This window comes from Cetorhinus maximus, chromosome 10 (genome assembly GCF_964194155.1).
Source record: "Cetorhinus maximus chromosome 10, sCetMax3.hap1.1, whole genome shotgun sequence".
Lineage (NCBI taxonomy): Eukaryota > Metazoa > Chordata > Chondrichthyes > Lamniformes > Cetorhinidae > Cetorhinus > Cetorhinus maximus.
Genome location: NC_135888.1, coordinates 11668415 through 11684510, shown reverse-complemented (window position 1 = coordinate 11684510; position 16096 = coordinate 11668415). Strand labels below are relative to the sequence as shown.

The 16096-nt window shown below is 39.8% G+C and overlaps 1 protein-coding gene across 5 annotated transcripts in view; it reads left to right on the top strand.

Annotated features, from left to right (window-relative positions):
* LOC144685445 (disabled homolog 2-interacting protein-like) overlaps positions 1–4217 on the top strand; it is a 794163-nt gene extending 789946 nt beyond the window's left edge. For all 5 annotated transcript variants that reach the window (XM_078549951.1, XM_078549953.1, XM_078549952.1 and 2 more), the window contains one exon: positions 419–4217. In XM_078549951.1, coding sequence (XP_078406077.1) covers positions 419–586 — 168 coding nt within the window. In that variant the 3' untranslated portion in view covers positions 587–4217. The remainder of the gene's footprint in view (positions 1–418) is intronic.
* Positions 4218–16096: the final 11879 nt, after the last annotated feature.

Below are 16096 nucleotides of genomic sequence, written 5' to 3'. Positions count from 1 at the left end.
TGGTTGAATATTCGCCCCCATAAATGTTTCCTTAGGTTGAAAAGTCTGGCAATTTTGGAAAACTTTAGCAGGGCAGCACACTCCCAGTTTTCCCAGCATTTTTAGGGCTCGATGCCGAAACAATCCCTTCTCTGTTTGTTGCCTTTTGAGTAGTGGGGCCTGATTCTAGGCAACGGTGCAACATATTCCAGTGTCTGGCCTTGGAGATACCACAGCGATTAACTTAATCTATTTATTTTATGAATTGCTGCAGCTTTTGTTCAGACAAATACTCAAAATAAGTTAATCGAGACCCCTTATGCTGAAACTTTCAATAAGACGATGCAAGACGTCATTTTTTAAAAGTTTTTTTTGGGGGGGAAAACAATTACAGTATCTTGTCCATTTAAACTGAAGGACACAACATTGTTTTCAACAGGAGAAACGCATTGTTTCACTGGATGCAGCTAATGCCCGATTGATGAGCGCGCTGTCACAGCTGAAGGAGCGATATAGCATGCAAAGCCGCAACGGAATCTCCCCGACCAATCCCACCAAGCTGCAGATCACTGAAAACGGGGAATTCAGAAACAGCAGCAACTGCTAATTTGGTGATCCATATCTACAAAAGGAATTAGCATATACCCTGAGTGCTTACAATACAAGATGTATTAAAGCACAGGCGTCAGCTAGAGCAACAGAGAAACTTACGTCCAAATATCTTTTGATCAAATTTGTGTTTTGTTTATAAAAAGTACATTAAAATGGCCACCTGGAGTCACAAAGAAGCATGTTATTAAGGGAAAAGAAAAGTAATAAGCCTTGGAAAGTTTTCAATCAAGCACCTTTTACTGGAGTACGATAGAATACCTATAGTAAAGAACACTTGGGTGCTGAATCTCAACTAAAGTGTGCAGTCGGATTTTGATGATGACGTAATGGTAACCATAAAGCAGTGCTGAGAAATTTTGTTTTCCAATGATGCAGGTTCTTTTGATTACTCCTGGGCCACTCCACATTAAGTACTAACTATAATATCCTCAATGTCAAGTGGGTCCATTGACAGTCAACTTACCTTGTAAATACCTCCGAGTAGAAACTGGGGATGTTTGGTTATTGCTTTATTTCCACCAGAATCGGGTATACAGACCTAACAATACACCAGTTTTGTACAAGCTACAGTACTCTTTCCCGTTGTTATGCATACACTGACTTACTGATAACTAGCATTTTCCAGTTTTGAACTCCCAGTACTAGCAGCTGTTTGTATCCCAGATGGATATGTAAGAGAAAGAATATCTGTCAGTTGCTGTTGACAGCTCTCCAGCTCAGTGTCTGTATTACTTTTACCATACACATGAAATCGTTTTTGGGAATACAATTTTCCTAGTTTGAAACCTTTTATAAGAAAATGCTACTTCTTAACAACTCGTGGAAATGTGCGGATTCATACACAGTCTGCTATCTGGACCGCATTACTCAGCATGTCCAAGCAGGTAAAGTCATCTTCTGTCTTAGAGAAAAATGCTTTGAGGGCTTGAAACTACGACAGGAAAGTGACTGAAGTGATATCAGAGAGTGAGGATTGCACTGGGAGGACCTCATCGAATAACTTATTTACTGAGAAAACCTGTCTACAAAATGATTCTTTGACTCAGTAATCAGAAGTGATATGAAATACTGCTCATGAATCAAAGTGATATATGAAAGAAGCAGATGGCAGGCTTGTATTCACCGTAAGTATGTGATTCACTACTTTTGGATGCATTTGATACATATTTATCATCTCAGTTATCTTGAGTCGACTTGATAAGCTGATATTTCTTTCATCTGTGCACCATTTGCTTTTACATTTCCTTTTACCATTAAGGTTTTCCTGCACAAATTGATGCATTTGTTTGGTGCATTTTATCTTCCATATTCTGCTGCTTCCATGGAAACAGATGGACTTGGCCACTGCTGCTTCAAAAAAAAATCTGATTTTAAAACTAAACCTTTAAAACTATACAGTAAGAATAGTTCTATTAAATTTATACCTATGCGTGTTTGTGAGGGTATTTAAAAAAAACCCAAGAGAAAGAGTGACTTTCTTCCCGATTTTTATTTTTAACCGTGACTCAGTTTTTGCATCTGTACTGTATTAAAATTCTGTGCATCCAACATAAACTGTATATAGTTAACATCTGTTTCTGGTACTGCTTGTCTCAAAGTCGCAGCAGAGTGACTGCATCTTTAACTGCTGTTTATGTTGTTAAAAATGTGTCTGATAAAAGCCAGTGGTGGCAAATTAAAACCACTTTATATAGGCAAACAAAATCACTGTGTGATTGCAATCTGTGGTTCTGTAGTTCTCAAGGCCATTTGTTATACTTATTGACTTTTCAGATTTGCAGCATCTTAAGTTGCGTTTGTATTTAGCTACACTGACATATGACAAGTATCATGACTGCACCAGTGATTCAGCATAATAAGCCAACTAGCCAGCTCACAGTGGTTTCACAGAAAAGGGGAATGGTTTTGTATACTGATTTAGGCTTACGGGGTAACAATATCACAACGTCCTGTAATTCTACACATTAGCTAAACTAAGATGTGCCATACATCCTATGTAATCATATATAATAGCATAAACAGGAAGTCACTGTCAAATGGAGATGTAAAGCAGCTTTCTAAATGCACTGCTAAACCAGAAAGTCTATTCCTTGCCAATACCCATGTAGCTTTATGCATTATTACAATTAAACAATGTCAATGTCAGCCTTCCATAGGATTTTTTTAAATTTTGTTGTAGGTTTGTAATTGTAGTTTAAAAAGTCTTTTAAATTTAATTTTTAAGTGCATGTAAAATATTCTGTGGATCCCTAAAAAAACATGTTTACAATTTGAATTAAACTGCACATTGTTAATTTTATTTCTTTTATAAACTGTGAAAGCCATTAAAGTAAATAATTTCTCTATGTAAAAGCCACTCCATAGTTCTTAGAATTTTTCTTAGTTTACTGCACAGGCCTTAAGGGGTTTGTCAGGGTCTCGTGGGAGTTTATCAGGGTGTCCTTGAAGTCACCAATTTTCTGTAGCTTCTGCAGTCATTGACACTCATGTTGTTTCTGTTGCTGTATATTACTAATAACATTGGTTTTCTTTGGGTAGCTGACACTGTCTTTAGAACGGAGCCCTGGGGATTATTAACATTTGCAAAGGGTCCCGGTGTGTGTATCATTATCTGCAGGGAGCTCCCTAAATAAATAAAGTTAGAAACCACATATGTGCTAAACTTGTGTGCATTCAAATTGCTTTGGAAATGCACCATATTTAGTATTACACCCAAGAACAAGTATGCTTAAAAACAATTTTCTCCACTGTAACATTATATTCACCAAATACTAACTGTGAAAAGCCAAAATGTTTGAAGTGCAGGTTTTAATTTCTTCTAAAAATAATGTACATATTTAGAAGATTCTGTCAACCTCCTAGACTCCAAGATGCCAATGGTCTCATGGTCTGCAGCATTTTCTTCAGATAGAAGCTTTCCTAACAAGATGGCACTGTTTAGTCTCCTCAAATGGAGCATTATGCCAAAGATTTTGCACCATTAGCATCTTGGGATACTTCAGATTTATTAATTTCCGATGGCAGTTTTTAGCCTGAAATCTGTGAACTGCAACTCATTGAGCTATTCCCAGTGTAAAAAAATGGACAGAAACCCTACAATTAATTGGAATTGAACGCTGTGCTGTTAGCTGTGTCTGCAATGTTGGAATGAAAAAATATACAGGAATAGGTTATTTCAAAAAGTAATTGTTTTGCTTTAGCGTCAAAAAGCTAAAAATTCTATGTTGGACATTGTTTTCAACATTCTTTCCAGAACCTAAATTAAAAATGCGATTGTACTATCACAGAATATGTGGCATGCGCCTGATTCTTTAATTTGCTGCAAACAAATCAGAACTTAAAATAATTCAAATTATTCTCTATATCTTTGTCCTTAAATACTGTGTTTAAGGACATACCTCCGATTAACTGGTGCCTACTGATACTTGTCCCTGAAAAGCTGTTGTACGTTTTATATCCTTACACTTTTGTAAGTATGTTTAAAGTTTAAAGTATTTGCTGGACTCACTTCAGCTTACTTAACCTGTAATAATGTACAGAGAAGTTGGTTGTGTTAAAAATATGTGGCTGTGCAATTTATGTACATTTGCAACTAGACTTATTAAAGTTTTATTTAGCTATTTTAACTGATTTGTGTAATGTCATTGTTATAAACAGTTTGTCACTTGGAACATTATTGCTACAGACACTTTCAATCACAAAACATGAAGGTGTTACAAATTAGTTTTGTTGGCCTTTATGTAGTAAACATGAGGAAGATGTCAATAGACTTCAAGAGGACATAAACAGGCAGTAAAATGGGTGAACACATGACGGATGAAATTCAATGCAGAAACATATATGATGATACATTGCGGTGGGAAGCATTAAGAGAAATGATCCAACCTAAACGTTACAATTTTGAAAGGAGGGAGAGACCTAGGATTGTTTATGCACAAATCTTTGGAAGTGGTATGACAGGTTAACAAAGCAATTGATACAGCATATGGCACCCTTCTCAAACTGGGGTTTGCAGAGCCCTTCTGGCAGGGGGGAGGGAGGTTGCGGTGTGGTGGGGTCTGCAAAATAGGTTGGAAGTGCTTAACAAGCAAGGCCAGCCTTGCAGTTAGGTGACATGGGCATTTGGAGGCTGACTTATTTTGAGTCAGGAGGTTGGAACAGAGTGTAGCAACCGCATGTGCAGCGCAGATCAAGTGGATGCAGGCTGGACAGCATGTATGGAGGACTACCGAGAGTGACACAAAAACACACTCTCTGCAAGTAACCCAAGTAAAACCTGTATGTAAATACCTGTTTTCTTAGCAAACACTCACGAAAGTGCTGCATGTAAAGAATACTATATAGGGGTCCATGATACAACCATTTGTAAAGGGGTGCTTCAAGCAAAAAAGTTTGAAAACCACTGGCATAAGAGTACAAAAACAAGGTATTAAACCTTCATAAAACACTAGTTCAGCTCCCTGCTGGAATATTGCATCCAATTCTGGGAAGCTCACTTTAGGACAGATGTGCAGGCTTTGGAGACCGTGCAGTGTGATTATAGTTATGTGGATGGATTGGAGAAACTGAAGTTGTTCTGCTTAGAGCAGAGAAGGCTAAGGGAGGAGATTTAATAGAGGTCTTTAAAATCAAGAAGGGTTTGGTTAAGGGTTAAAGAGAAACTGTTTCCAATGCCAGAAGGGTCAATAAACAGAGGGCGTAGATTTAAGGTGAGTGGCAAAAAAGAGGCAACATGAGGAAAAACTTGATAATGCAATAAGTGGTTAGAATTTAGAATGCACTGCCTGATAGGATGATGGATACAGATTCAATAGTTGCCTTCAAAAGGAAATTGGAGAAATACTTGAAGGAGAAAGGATTGCAGGGATATCGGGAAAAAGCAAGGATGGACTAACACTGCTGAATGGCTTCCATCTGTGCTGTCCCAATCAACGATCCTATGAGTTTTGAACACCATCTTGTTTACATTATTGAGTTGCATTTTATAAACATCACATCATCATAATTTGTAAGTATAGATAACTAATAATGAGTCCGACAATGAGGATTCAAAATATAAAATTCTTAAGTTCCCAATTAAGTTAGAGATTAAAGAGAGAAAAAATCTCTGCAAAATAGCAGAACAAACTTCCAGAGAAGACATTGAAATTCATGGTTGATTGATGGTCTGACATATACACTTAGCTGCCTCCCTTTCTCTTGTTTCCATGTCTCCCTCTCTTTCTCATCTGTCTCCGTTTTTCCTGTCTGGAAAGATTCTATGCACGATAAGTTGCAATCCAGTTCATTGTTGACAGGTACCCAAGGGAGCTTTACTCTGAATCAACAATATACTTTATCTCATCAGGCAGTCCTTGATGCTGACAGCTGATACTTATTGCCTCACTGAGCTCAAAAATAAAAGCAAAAAAAAATCTTAAAAGATGGTATTTTAATCGGTATTTGTTTGAATGAAGAGAAGCTCCAGATATTTTAGCTGACTATCTGGACCTCAAAAGCTGCATTAAAATGCAAGGAGCTAAAAATTCGGTGACACTGTTTTCAGCGCAGGAGGGTGAGGTGTCTTCAGTCATGACCTGTTCCTGTTGAGGCAGACAGCTGCATTTACAAGACTTGCAAGTGAGAATTTTGACTAAATTTAACTTCATAAGGTGCAGGACAGAAAGGTACCAATGTAGCCCTATTCCTTACGTGGTTTATGTCCTCAATGAAGTACTTAAATGATTAGATTTAGATGCACCACAGTGCCTGAAATGCAGGAATGGTGTGTTGGCTTGTATTTTTATATAATTTTAATTCTTTTCCTTCCTTTAATATCCTGTCCACTACTTCACTGTTACCTGCTGAACTTGTTTGTCTATTTTTGTTGCTACATGATTGTTCCATGTTTGCATGTTTTTTTAACTTGATTACTTAATATATATGTGAAATTTCCTTAAGTCGCACTGCAATTTGGTCTGCAAACATGTTTCTTAATAAAATACCATTATTAATAATATTATTTCATCAGGCAGCCCAGTGTGACCCAAGCTGCTGGCTGGCTGCACACTCAACAGGGGTCATAACAGCATTTGAGGCTGGCACGTGTTCTGACTAGCCTTCAGCTCTGAAAGCTTTTCCTCTTAAAAGGAAGCAGCACCGAATTAAAGAAGCTGGTTGCCATTGCTGCAATTGGAGAGAAAGGGAAATGGAGCACCAGGGCACAGAGAGGGCTCTGCAGTCTACAGATACGGAACAGGACTTCATTGTGCAGGTGAAGAGGAGGACAGACACCATGATTCAGTGAGGTGGTGGAGAGGGGAAAATCCTCAAGGCAAACCCTCAGAAAGGAATGGGAGCAGGTGTCAGAGAGGTCAACTCCTGGAATTTGGCTCCGAGGACCTGAAAGCAGTGGCAGAAGAACTTTAATGATCTCACATGGATGGTCAAGGTCAGTAAATTAATCTTCACCACCAATCTCTCACGGTTCAATGCCACACACCTCCTCCCCACTCCACAACCTTATGCAGTGCATGGGAGCAAATAGGATAGGCAAAGTCACATGGAGGGCAGACTCTAAGGGATTGTACAAGAGTAAATAGTTCAGTTTTGTTTGAATAATTGGATTTGTTGTATAAGAACCATTAATGAAAACATTTCTGTTGGTGGCTTTTAGCTTAGTATGTTGGTTAAGGGGACACTGTGATGGGCATCTCCAATGGATGTAATGGTGGACCCATTGGTGGCAAAGGGAAGTTTTTTTTATGGTAACCAGAGTCTGAGCTGATGCCCTCTGGCAGCCTGTTGGAATGATAGGGTCCAGGATGCATCATGCTTTTCTCCTCATCCTGCTCCTCCTCCCGAGGTGGCGTCTGAATTCCTAGTGGCAAGGACTACCCTCATGATGGAGGGAGGATGCAAGAGACCACCATAGACTCAAGACACCCATGTACTGGAAGGCACCCTGAGTAGTCCAGGAATTGGAAGCGTTGCTGGAGTGTGCTGATGATCTGTCCAAAATGTTCCTAGTGGCTCCATGGCTCTCATTACACACACTGTCCTCGTGGTCAGGTGGCAAAGGAAGTCACGAACCATGTGTACAATGGATAGCTTTTGTCCCCAAGCAGCGAGCCCTTGGTTCTCCCTGGAGGTGCGAAGTTGTATGAACAGCGGAATGCCTTGGAATGAAAGCATCATGGTTTCAGCCAGGATAGTGGACATCCACTGACATAATAAATTATGCATTATCATGCATTCACTGTACATTAATTTAGCTCTTGTAGTTCCTATGCCTCTCCCTATTTACATAGGGGTCTTGCAGCACCACAAATTCAGTTAATGGTGTCTTGCGCCATCGGGAATCCTGCTATCCTGGCAAAGCCACGTTCCCTCTTCGCCTCATTTATTCCCCTGCTGCATCAATAGACAGCCAACTGGGAGATGTTGGAAATATCGCCCACTTCCAGCTGGAAAGACCCAGACCCATAGAATTTCAATACCACTGTAACTTTCTTGGCCACTGGCAGTACCATCCTCATCCTGGTACAAAGCTCCAGGTTGTGTTGGATGAAATGGAATAATTCAGTGATTACGTCATTGTTTAACCGAAGTCACGTCAGGCACTGTTCCTGAGTTGGGGGAGATGTGAGAGTTGCTGTCGAAAAACCCATGGTAGGTAGGGCGGCTCCTCCTCCTCCCCCTGCCCCTTCACAGAGCTTTCCCTCTCTGCAGACCCGGCTCTATTTCGTGATCATGTTGCATACCCATACACGCACTGCAACCACGGGCCCCTATACCTCTTGTAGAGTTGGGTCACCAGATCTTCTGGGCTCCTTGAGTGTGTGCGGCAGCTCACCACAAAATCTCCAAAAACAAGCTGCAGCACCTCCACTAACTTTGCCACTAGAAAAGTAAGTCAAAAGCATGTCACCTGCAAGTTGGAGGCCTGGCTATGCGAGTGTGGTGGGTTCCCTCCTGCAGCTGAACACAGGTTCAGTTGAGAATGATTAGTACAGGCAGTGGACCATAGCGGGTGCTTCGAGGCCCTTCCTGCCTGCCTGGCTTCAACTACTGAAGATGTGCTTCAGTTAAAGTTTAAAAAATGGTTAGAGAGAGTGCCTCCATCTTGGGATGCCCTCTCCCTCACTTACTTGAAAAGGCCACTTGCCTCCAAGCTCGAATGGCCCTCCAGCTTCGCAAGCCCACCCTCTGACCATTAAGTGGCTAACTTGGGGAAAATCAGGTGTCTGTTCCCCATACAGTGTGGGCTTCTGACCATTTAGTCCTGTTGATGGGGTCCTAATTTCTACGGGGTACATCCTGCTCAGATGTCTACATCAGGAGAGCTACAAATATGGGAGGTAGCTGGGAATTTTGAGGTTTGAGCCAAGGGATATACCTGGAGTGTGCAATGTTGGAAGTGGGTGGGATGAATGATGCTGTCTGTGAAGAGAAGAATTACTGCAGCCACAGTATATGATTTTGTTCGTTGTGTGTTAGATGTTATTTTTGAAGGCATATACTGGAGTGAGGGAAGACTATTAAGGGAGCTGTATCACAAATCTTTTTTTGTTGGGATTTAATTGTGTAGGATTTTTGGGGAGGGAGTCAAAACTGGTTGAAAATACAATTAAAATCAAAGGGAAAAGGTTTTGTACAAAATGGTGAATAAAAATAGAATGAAAGATATAAAGAGGAAAGTGAAAGAACCATTACACGTGATCAATGATTACTTGAAGGTCATAATGGCCACGAGAAGTGTTATTATAAAGATGTATTTTGAAAGCAACAGATTGGTATCTAATCAGATTATATATTGCAGACCAAACTCCGGACCGTGAAGTGCACCACACATCTGCAGATAACAAATCCAAATCAGCCTAATAGTTTAATTAACATTTTTTCTCAAACACATTCATCATGAATCTAAAGCTCAGGAGATTGAAACAAGAGGAGGCCACCCTGCAGCTTAATTGGCACAGGGTGTTTATTCCTAGTTCCTGCACATTCTCCTGAAAAAATAAAACTGACTGGGGAATAATTTGCAGATTCCAGTGGTTTCTTCCAATCTTTTTGTGATATGTATCATATTTAATGCAGATACAACATTAAAACCTTGCCAGAAAATTCCACTTCATTTTTCACAGAACTTTGAATATTTCACACACAAAAATTGCAAAATTCTTTCTGAATGTAACCAAATGGTTTTGAAAGCAGACTTGCTAATCAGCTAAAGTGATAATTAGTATTGTGTAACCTTCATATATATGATTCACCACTTCAAATAACAGTTTCAATTTAATGTTGAGTTTTATAATTGATGTCAGTTTCAGATTTGGTATCGCAGAACGTGGAATATTGGTTTAAAAAAAAGTATTTTGTGCTAGTTAATGATCTACATTATAGGGAAAAAGTATAAGTTCACTCATTATCTAATTCAGCACTGTTTTCCTTTCTTTTATTCATAGGATGACAGCATCGCTGGCAAGGCCAGCACTTGATGCCCATCCCTAATTGCCACTGAGAAGGTAGTTATGAACCGGCTTTTTGAACTGCTGCAAGAAGGAAGGTTGTCTCAACGTCGGAAACTCCAAATCAACTGCATATATGATGTACATATACATATGTATCATACACATATGATAATAGAAGGAATTTCAGTGAAAAACAATTGAACTCTTATTCTCATGGCTAAATAATACATTGTATATTAAATGGTAGAACACTCCAGTCATAAGATTATGCCACCTGATTTATAATCAGCAACATGGAAGATCTGGGTATGTACATATATACACACAAACTTCCATGACCTATTATTCATAACATCAGGGTGATGCATGAGAGATCCACTAGTTATGCAATTACTCAATGTTTTTGAGAGCTATGATAAGGTATTGATCTGACCTATCATAAAAGGTGATCAAAGTCCATTGTTAGGACGTTGCCCAGATTATGTCTGTTGACTAAGACATTGTACCAATAACCTTAAATATTTAATCAATGTTTTACAAAACCTTCGATTAAAAACACAATCTTTCACTGCTAGTGTCAATTTAACTCAGCATAATGATATGGAGAAAATCTAAATAATATTCCCTTCAAAAAGCTTCAAGTTCTGGAGCTTAATGAGCTTTCAACCATGTTGGTGAGTGCTCAAGGGGCCATCAGTCTGCTCTGTGACTTGAATAGGAAATTGTTCCTATTGTTAGACGTCGATGAGCTCACCAGTGCTAAACTGCAGTGCACTAGAGAAAATTCAAACAAAACTGCTTCCTGCTATGAAGCATGTTTTCAGGCAGACATGTTAGGTACTCTCCCCCATACTAAACTATTTAAATATTAATAGAACTGTGTACCCGGCACCTTTGAACAAATGGGTCTCAAGTTATTAAAGTCATGCTTTGCAGTATGCAAAAAAGGAAAACAATATTAATTTGATGAACTCTGCTAATTTATATTGCACAATCTTGCAATAAATCCCCTATTAAAAGCCCTAATTGTTTTCTAGTTGATGAAAATGATGAGCCATGAATGACAGCAATTAAAAATTTGATGCTAATAACACTATTTTCTCATTAAACTGCAGCATAATTCATTCTAATGATAACCGAAGTGTAAATAAAAGCTGTTTTAACCCTGTGTGTTACTTTGCATTTCTGAAAATAAAGTAATTGGCTGCCTGCTGTTTATTTACGGAGAATCGAGGACAATGCAGATCTTGTCAAGTGTGCTTAATCTGTTGCGGACAGCTAGATGGAAAAGCAGTGGAGAGCTCAGCTTTTGGGAATAGTCAAGTGCAAAAAGATCTGGAGGGAAAAAAAATGCTCTGTTCCACTCGTACTGAGCCAAAAGGGAAAGGAATTCATGCAAAATTTCATGATAAAAATAGTTAGGAAACACATTTTTATTTTAAACTTGAGATCCTAGAGAAAAATGAATTTAGAATTAACTTCAGAGAGTGGTTAGACTGCAGAACATGCCACTGCAAGGAGTGGCAGAGAGGAATAGTATTGATGTACTTAAGGCTCAGTGCATGAGGGACAAAGGAATCGATGGAAATGCTGCGAAGGTTAGATGAAGTAGGGTAGGAGGGGCTCATGTGGAACATAAACACAGGCCAAATGGCCTGATTCTGTGCTGTATGTTCAACGTATTTCTATAAAAGGTATGTTTAACCAGTTGCCAGCGCTTGGAGGCAATTGAGAAAAGCAGGGTAGAGACAACAAAGAACTGGTCAACAGTTGAGCATCTGATCAAATAAAAAAACAGCTTGTAAAGTTACAGTAATAATACAGACACAGACATTCAGATAGAGAATATCTCGGGCTCAGTTCTTCAACCAGAGTGATGTAGGGGAGCTAAGAATTGCACCCACCATCTCAGGATGTTTACCAGATAGCAAGCCTAATTGTTAACCTTTGTCCCCTGAAGTATGTTGATGTATGATTGAGAATAGTGTCAGTTTAACTTTAATGGTTTGAGATGATTGAAGGCAAGAATTCTAGCCAGAAACCTGAAGGCTGTTAGCTATGGGTTTATTTACAGTAGAAGATACCAGATTATTCTTGACACTAAATGGGACATTTTTGTTCTAATGCAAATTGCCTTTGATGCTCTTATGATTATATGGATTTATGTGCAAGCATTGGTTCAATTGGTAGCAGTCTTAGCTCTGAGTCAGAAGATTAGGAGTTCAAATCCCATTTCATGGTTTTGAGTATATAATCTAGGCTGGCACCTCAATCCAATCATTAATACGGATGTATTAATGGAGTCTGCACCATTGGAGGTGCTGTCTTTTGTATGAGACATTAAACTGAGGTGATCTCAAGTGGATGCAAAATATCCACTGGCACTATTCCAAAAAAAAAAAAGAGCAAGAGAGGCTCTCTTCCCATGTCCTGGGCAATATCTAACCTTCAACCAACATCACTAATGACCAAATTATTCTAATAATTTGTGGGATCTTGCTGTATACAAATTGGCTGGCATATTACAAGAGTGGCCTTCAAAACTACCTCATTGATTGTAAACCAATTTGGTAAATACAGAATATTGAAAGGTGTTATATAAACTCAAGTTCTTCCCTGTGTCTGTTCGCTTGGTATGGTGTGGAAACGTTTTGGTACGTGTTCATACACACGTCTCAGTGATGGTCACAGAGAACATGTGTCATTTGGTACAGCGGTTGCCAGTTAAGAATATTCAGTGGAGTGCAGGAGCATTCAGGGTGTGAAGTTTTTCACTAAGATTTTCTTTGCAGAAGGTGTTGCCATGGTAATTAAGTCACATTCCAAGGCTGGCAAAACCCATAACAGATGTATCTCTATCCTTGCAATTGAATTTGAGGTCCCGGAAACATTTACTAATTTTATTCTTGGACATTGTAAAAATAATTTTATACACTGTCAGGGAGAGGGTGTGAGGAATGTGATATAGAAAAGCTTGAGGGAAGGAGGGGGAGAGAAGAGATGACAGAGAGAAAAACATCAAAATCCAGGATAAACAATCAAGAAATCTTGACGCCTGTAGGTTTTTATAACATGATATTGCATAGACTTCATTGCTGGAAACGGCAGTGAAAGGATTCAACAGTGAAGAGGGCACTCAGTAGAGCACATACCTCCTCCACACCTCTTACAATTACACAGCTCTTCATTGAGGGTTATCCCTGCCTGTTTGGCGCTTTGTAACTACAAAGCTGAACAATAAATTGTTTTATTCATAGCTTCTGCCTCACTGAGTAGGCTTCAGGCCAATCCACATCCAACAACCTGCTCTGAAAACTCTGCTCACGTTTTCACAGCTGAGACAATCCACAACATTCTAAAACAATCAATAGCATTCTAAACCAAACAGCCCACAACATTATTTTTTTTAAAAGTCAATTTTCCTTATCGCCCAATGTTAGGGGATCCTTAAAAAAAAAATTCCAGGATCCAAATCTGCTGCATCTCCAAAAATTATTCAGTTCTTCCTTGGGCCATATCCTAAGTGCATATCAAATTTTATTGCTATCCATCCATTCTTTTTTGAGATATATTGTTTACAGACAGACAAATAAACAGGCCAAAACTTTACATCCACCGACCTTCAGTAGCAGAGGTAATACTTTTTAATTAGATAAATACTTACCTGGCACAGGTACAATGGGCCAAGTGATCACCACCTGTCTATATCATTCTATGATTACACTGAGACTGCTATCTAAACTGTGAGATGTGCAACTACCAGACCCAAATTACACTTATAAATGCATTTTACAACCTGTACTTATTTACTGGCTGACCCACAAGATACCTAGTGCAGCAGGAATGCTAACAAATACATTTATCACATTCGTAAAGCCCCATGTGGGTCATATGGGTACTTCTAAAGTGCTAGTTTCCAATAGACTAGAGTTACACTGCTCCAAAGAGTTCAAGACTACCTACTAGAGTGTGTGTCGCGCACCTCAATGCATTTGCAATTCAGATCAAACCAAATTCACAATTATTTGGAAGGACACAGAGCAGGGAGGCTTCATTTGGAAAAGGGCACTGAGAGCAGGAGTGGTCATTTGGAAAAGGAGGGCAGTGACCCACCAGAGGACCAGCTGAGTTCTGAGAAAAGCCAAAGTCTGGCGTCACAGGGAAACGGGTAGGTGATTGATTGTTGAGTATTTTACTCATTTATCTTTATTAACTCAGGTAATTTATTTTTGTAAGGTTTATAAAAAAAGGTTTATTACCACTAGTAAGGTATACTGAGTATTGGTAGGGTTTGTCAAGATTGCTAGTTTATTAATAGTGTTATATTTTATTGGTATTGGTAATTCTTTATTAATATTGGTAAGGTTTGTTAACAGTACGGTTTAATCACAGTCACAAGGTTATCAGTTCATAAATAGAGAAATGGCAGAGCAGCTCCAACCTCGAGAATGCTAAATCTGTGCTTTGTGGGAACTCCAGGATGCTTCCCATGTCCTGGAGTCTCCACATAACCATTTGCTCAGTAAGTGTCATCAGTTGCAGCAGCTTGAGCTCCGCATTGTAGAACTTGAGCAACAGCTGGTGTCACTGCAGGGCACCCATGAGGTTGAGAGTTATTTGGATAGCACGTTTATAGATGTGGTCATCCCACAGCTTAAGAATATGCAGAGAGAGGGGGAAGGGGTGACCACCAGCCAGTTAAACAGACAGGCCCTGAATGCACCCCACTCTCCAACCAGTATTCAGTTCTGAATACTGATGAGAGTGATGGCTCACCTGGGGAGTGCAGCCAGAGCCTTGTCCATAGCACCACGTATGGCTTAGCTATACAGGGAGGCACAAGTAAGTCGAGAAGACCAATAGTGATAGGTGATTCAATAGCTAGGGGAACAGATAGGCGTTTCTGTGGCTGCAAATGTGAATCCAGATGTGTGTTGCCTCCCTGGTGCTAGGGTCAAGGATATCACTGAGCAGCTGCAGAGCACCCTGAGGGGAGAGGGTGAACAGCCAGCAGTCGTGGTCAGATTGGAATCAACAACATAGGTAGAATAAGGGATATGGTCCTGCAGTATGAAATCAGGGAGCTAGGTAGAAAATTAGCAAGATCTCAGAAGTAATAATTTCCGGTTACTCCCAGTGCCACATGCAAATGAGTACAGGAATAGGAGAATTAAGACAGATGAATGTGGGGCTGGAAAGATGTGCAGGAGGGAAGGCTTTAGATTCTTGGGCAATTGGGACCAGCTGTGAGGGAGATGGGACTTGTACAAGCCAGACAGATTGCACCTGAACAAAGCCGGGACAGTTCCTTGCAGGGCGTTTTGCTAGTGCTGTTGGGGAGGGTTTAAGCTAACTTGGCAGGGGTGTGGGGACCAGGAGAGAATATTAGAGACAATTACCAAGGGGCACAGAATGCTTGGAGAGATAATTAGCACTGGAGTAGGGAATATTAAGTTAATAGGTGGGGTCAGAATAAAGGAGACAGTAACAGAGTCTAAGAGTTACTGCCACATGTATGTGAATGTACAGTGTGTGGTAAGTAAGACTGGTGAGTTACAAATGCAGATGGCCCACATGGAAGTATGACGTTCTGGCTGTTACTGAGACCTGGCTCAAAGAAGGGCAGAACTGGGTGTTAAATATCCTAGGATACACGGTGCTTAGGAAAGACAAGGAAGGAAGAAAAGGGGGATGGATGATGTATTGATAAAGGAGAGTATTGCAATGCTGGAGAAAGAGGATGTCCCAGAGGGCTCAATGACAGAATTGATTTGGCTCAAACTCGGGAACAAAAAAGGTGCAATTACATTGCTCAGTGTAGTCTATAGGTCACCAACTAGTGGGAAGGATGTAAAGGAACAAATCTGCAAAGAAATTACAGAGAGATGCAAAAATTATAGAGTACTTATAATTGGGGACTTCAATTATCCAAATATAGACTAGGATGGTGGTGGTGTAAAGGTCAGAGAGGGGCAAGTGTTCCTAACGTGTTCAGGAGAATTTTCTTCAGCACTATGTTTCCAGTCCAATGAGGAGGAGGCACTGATAGACCT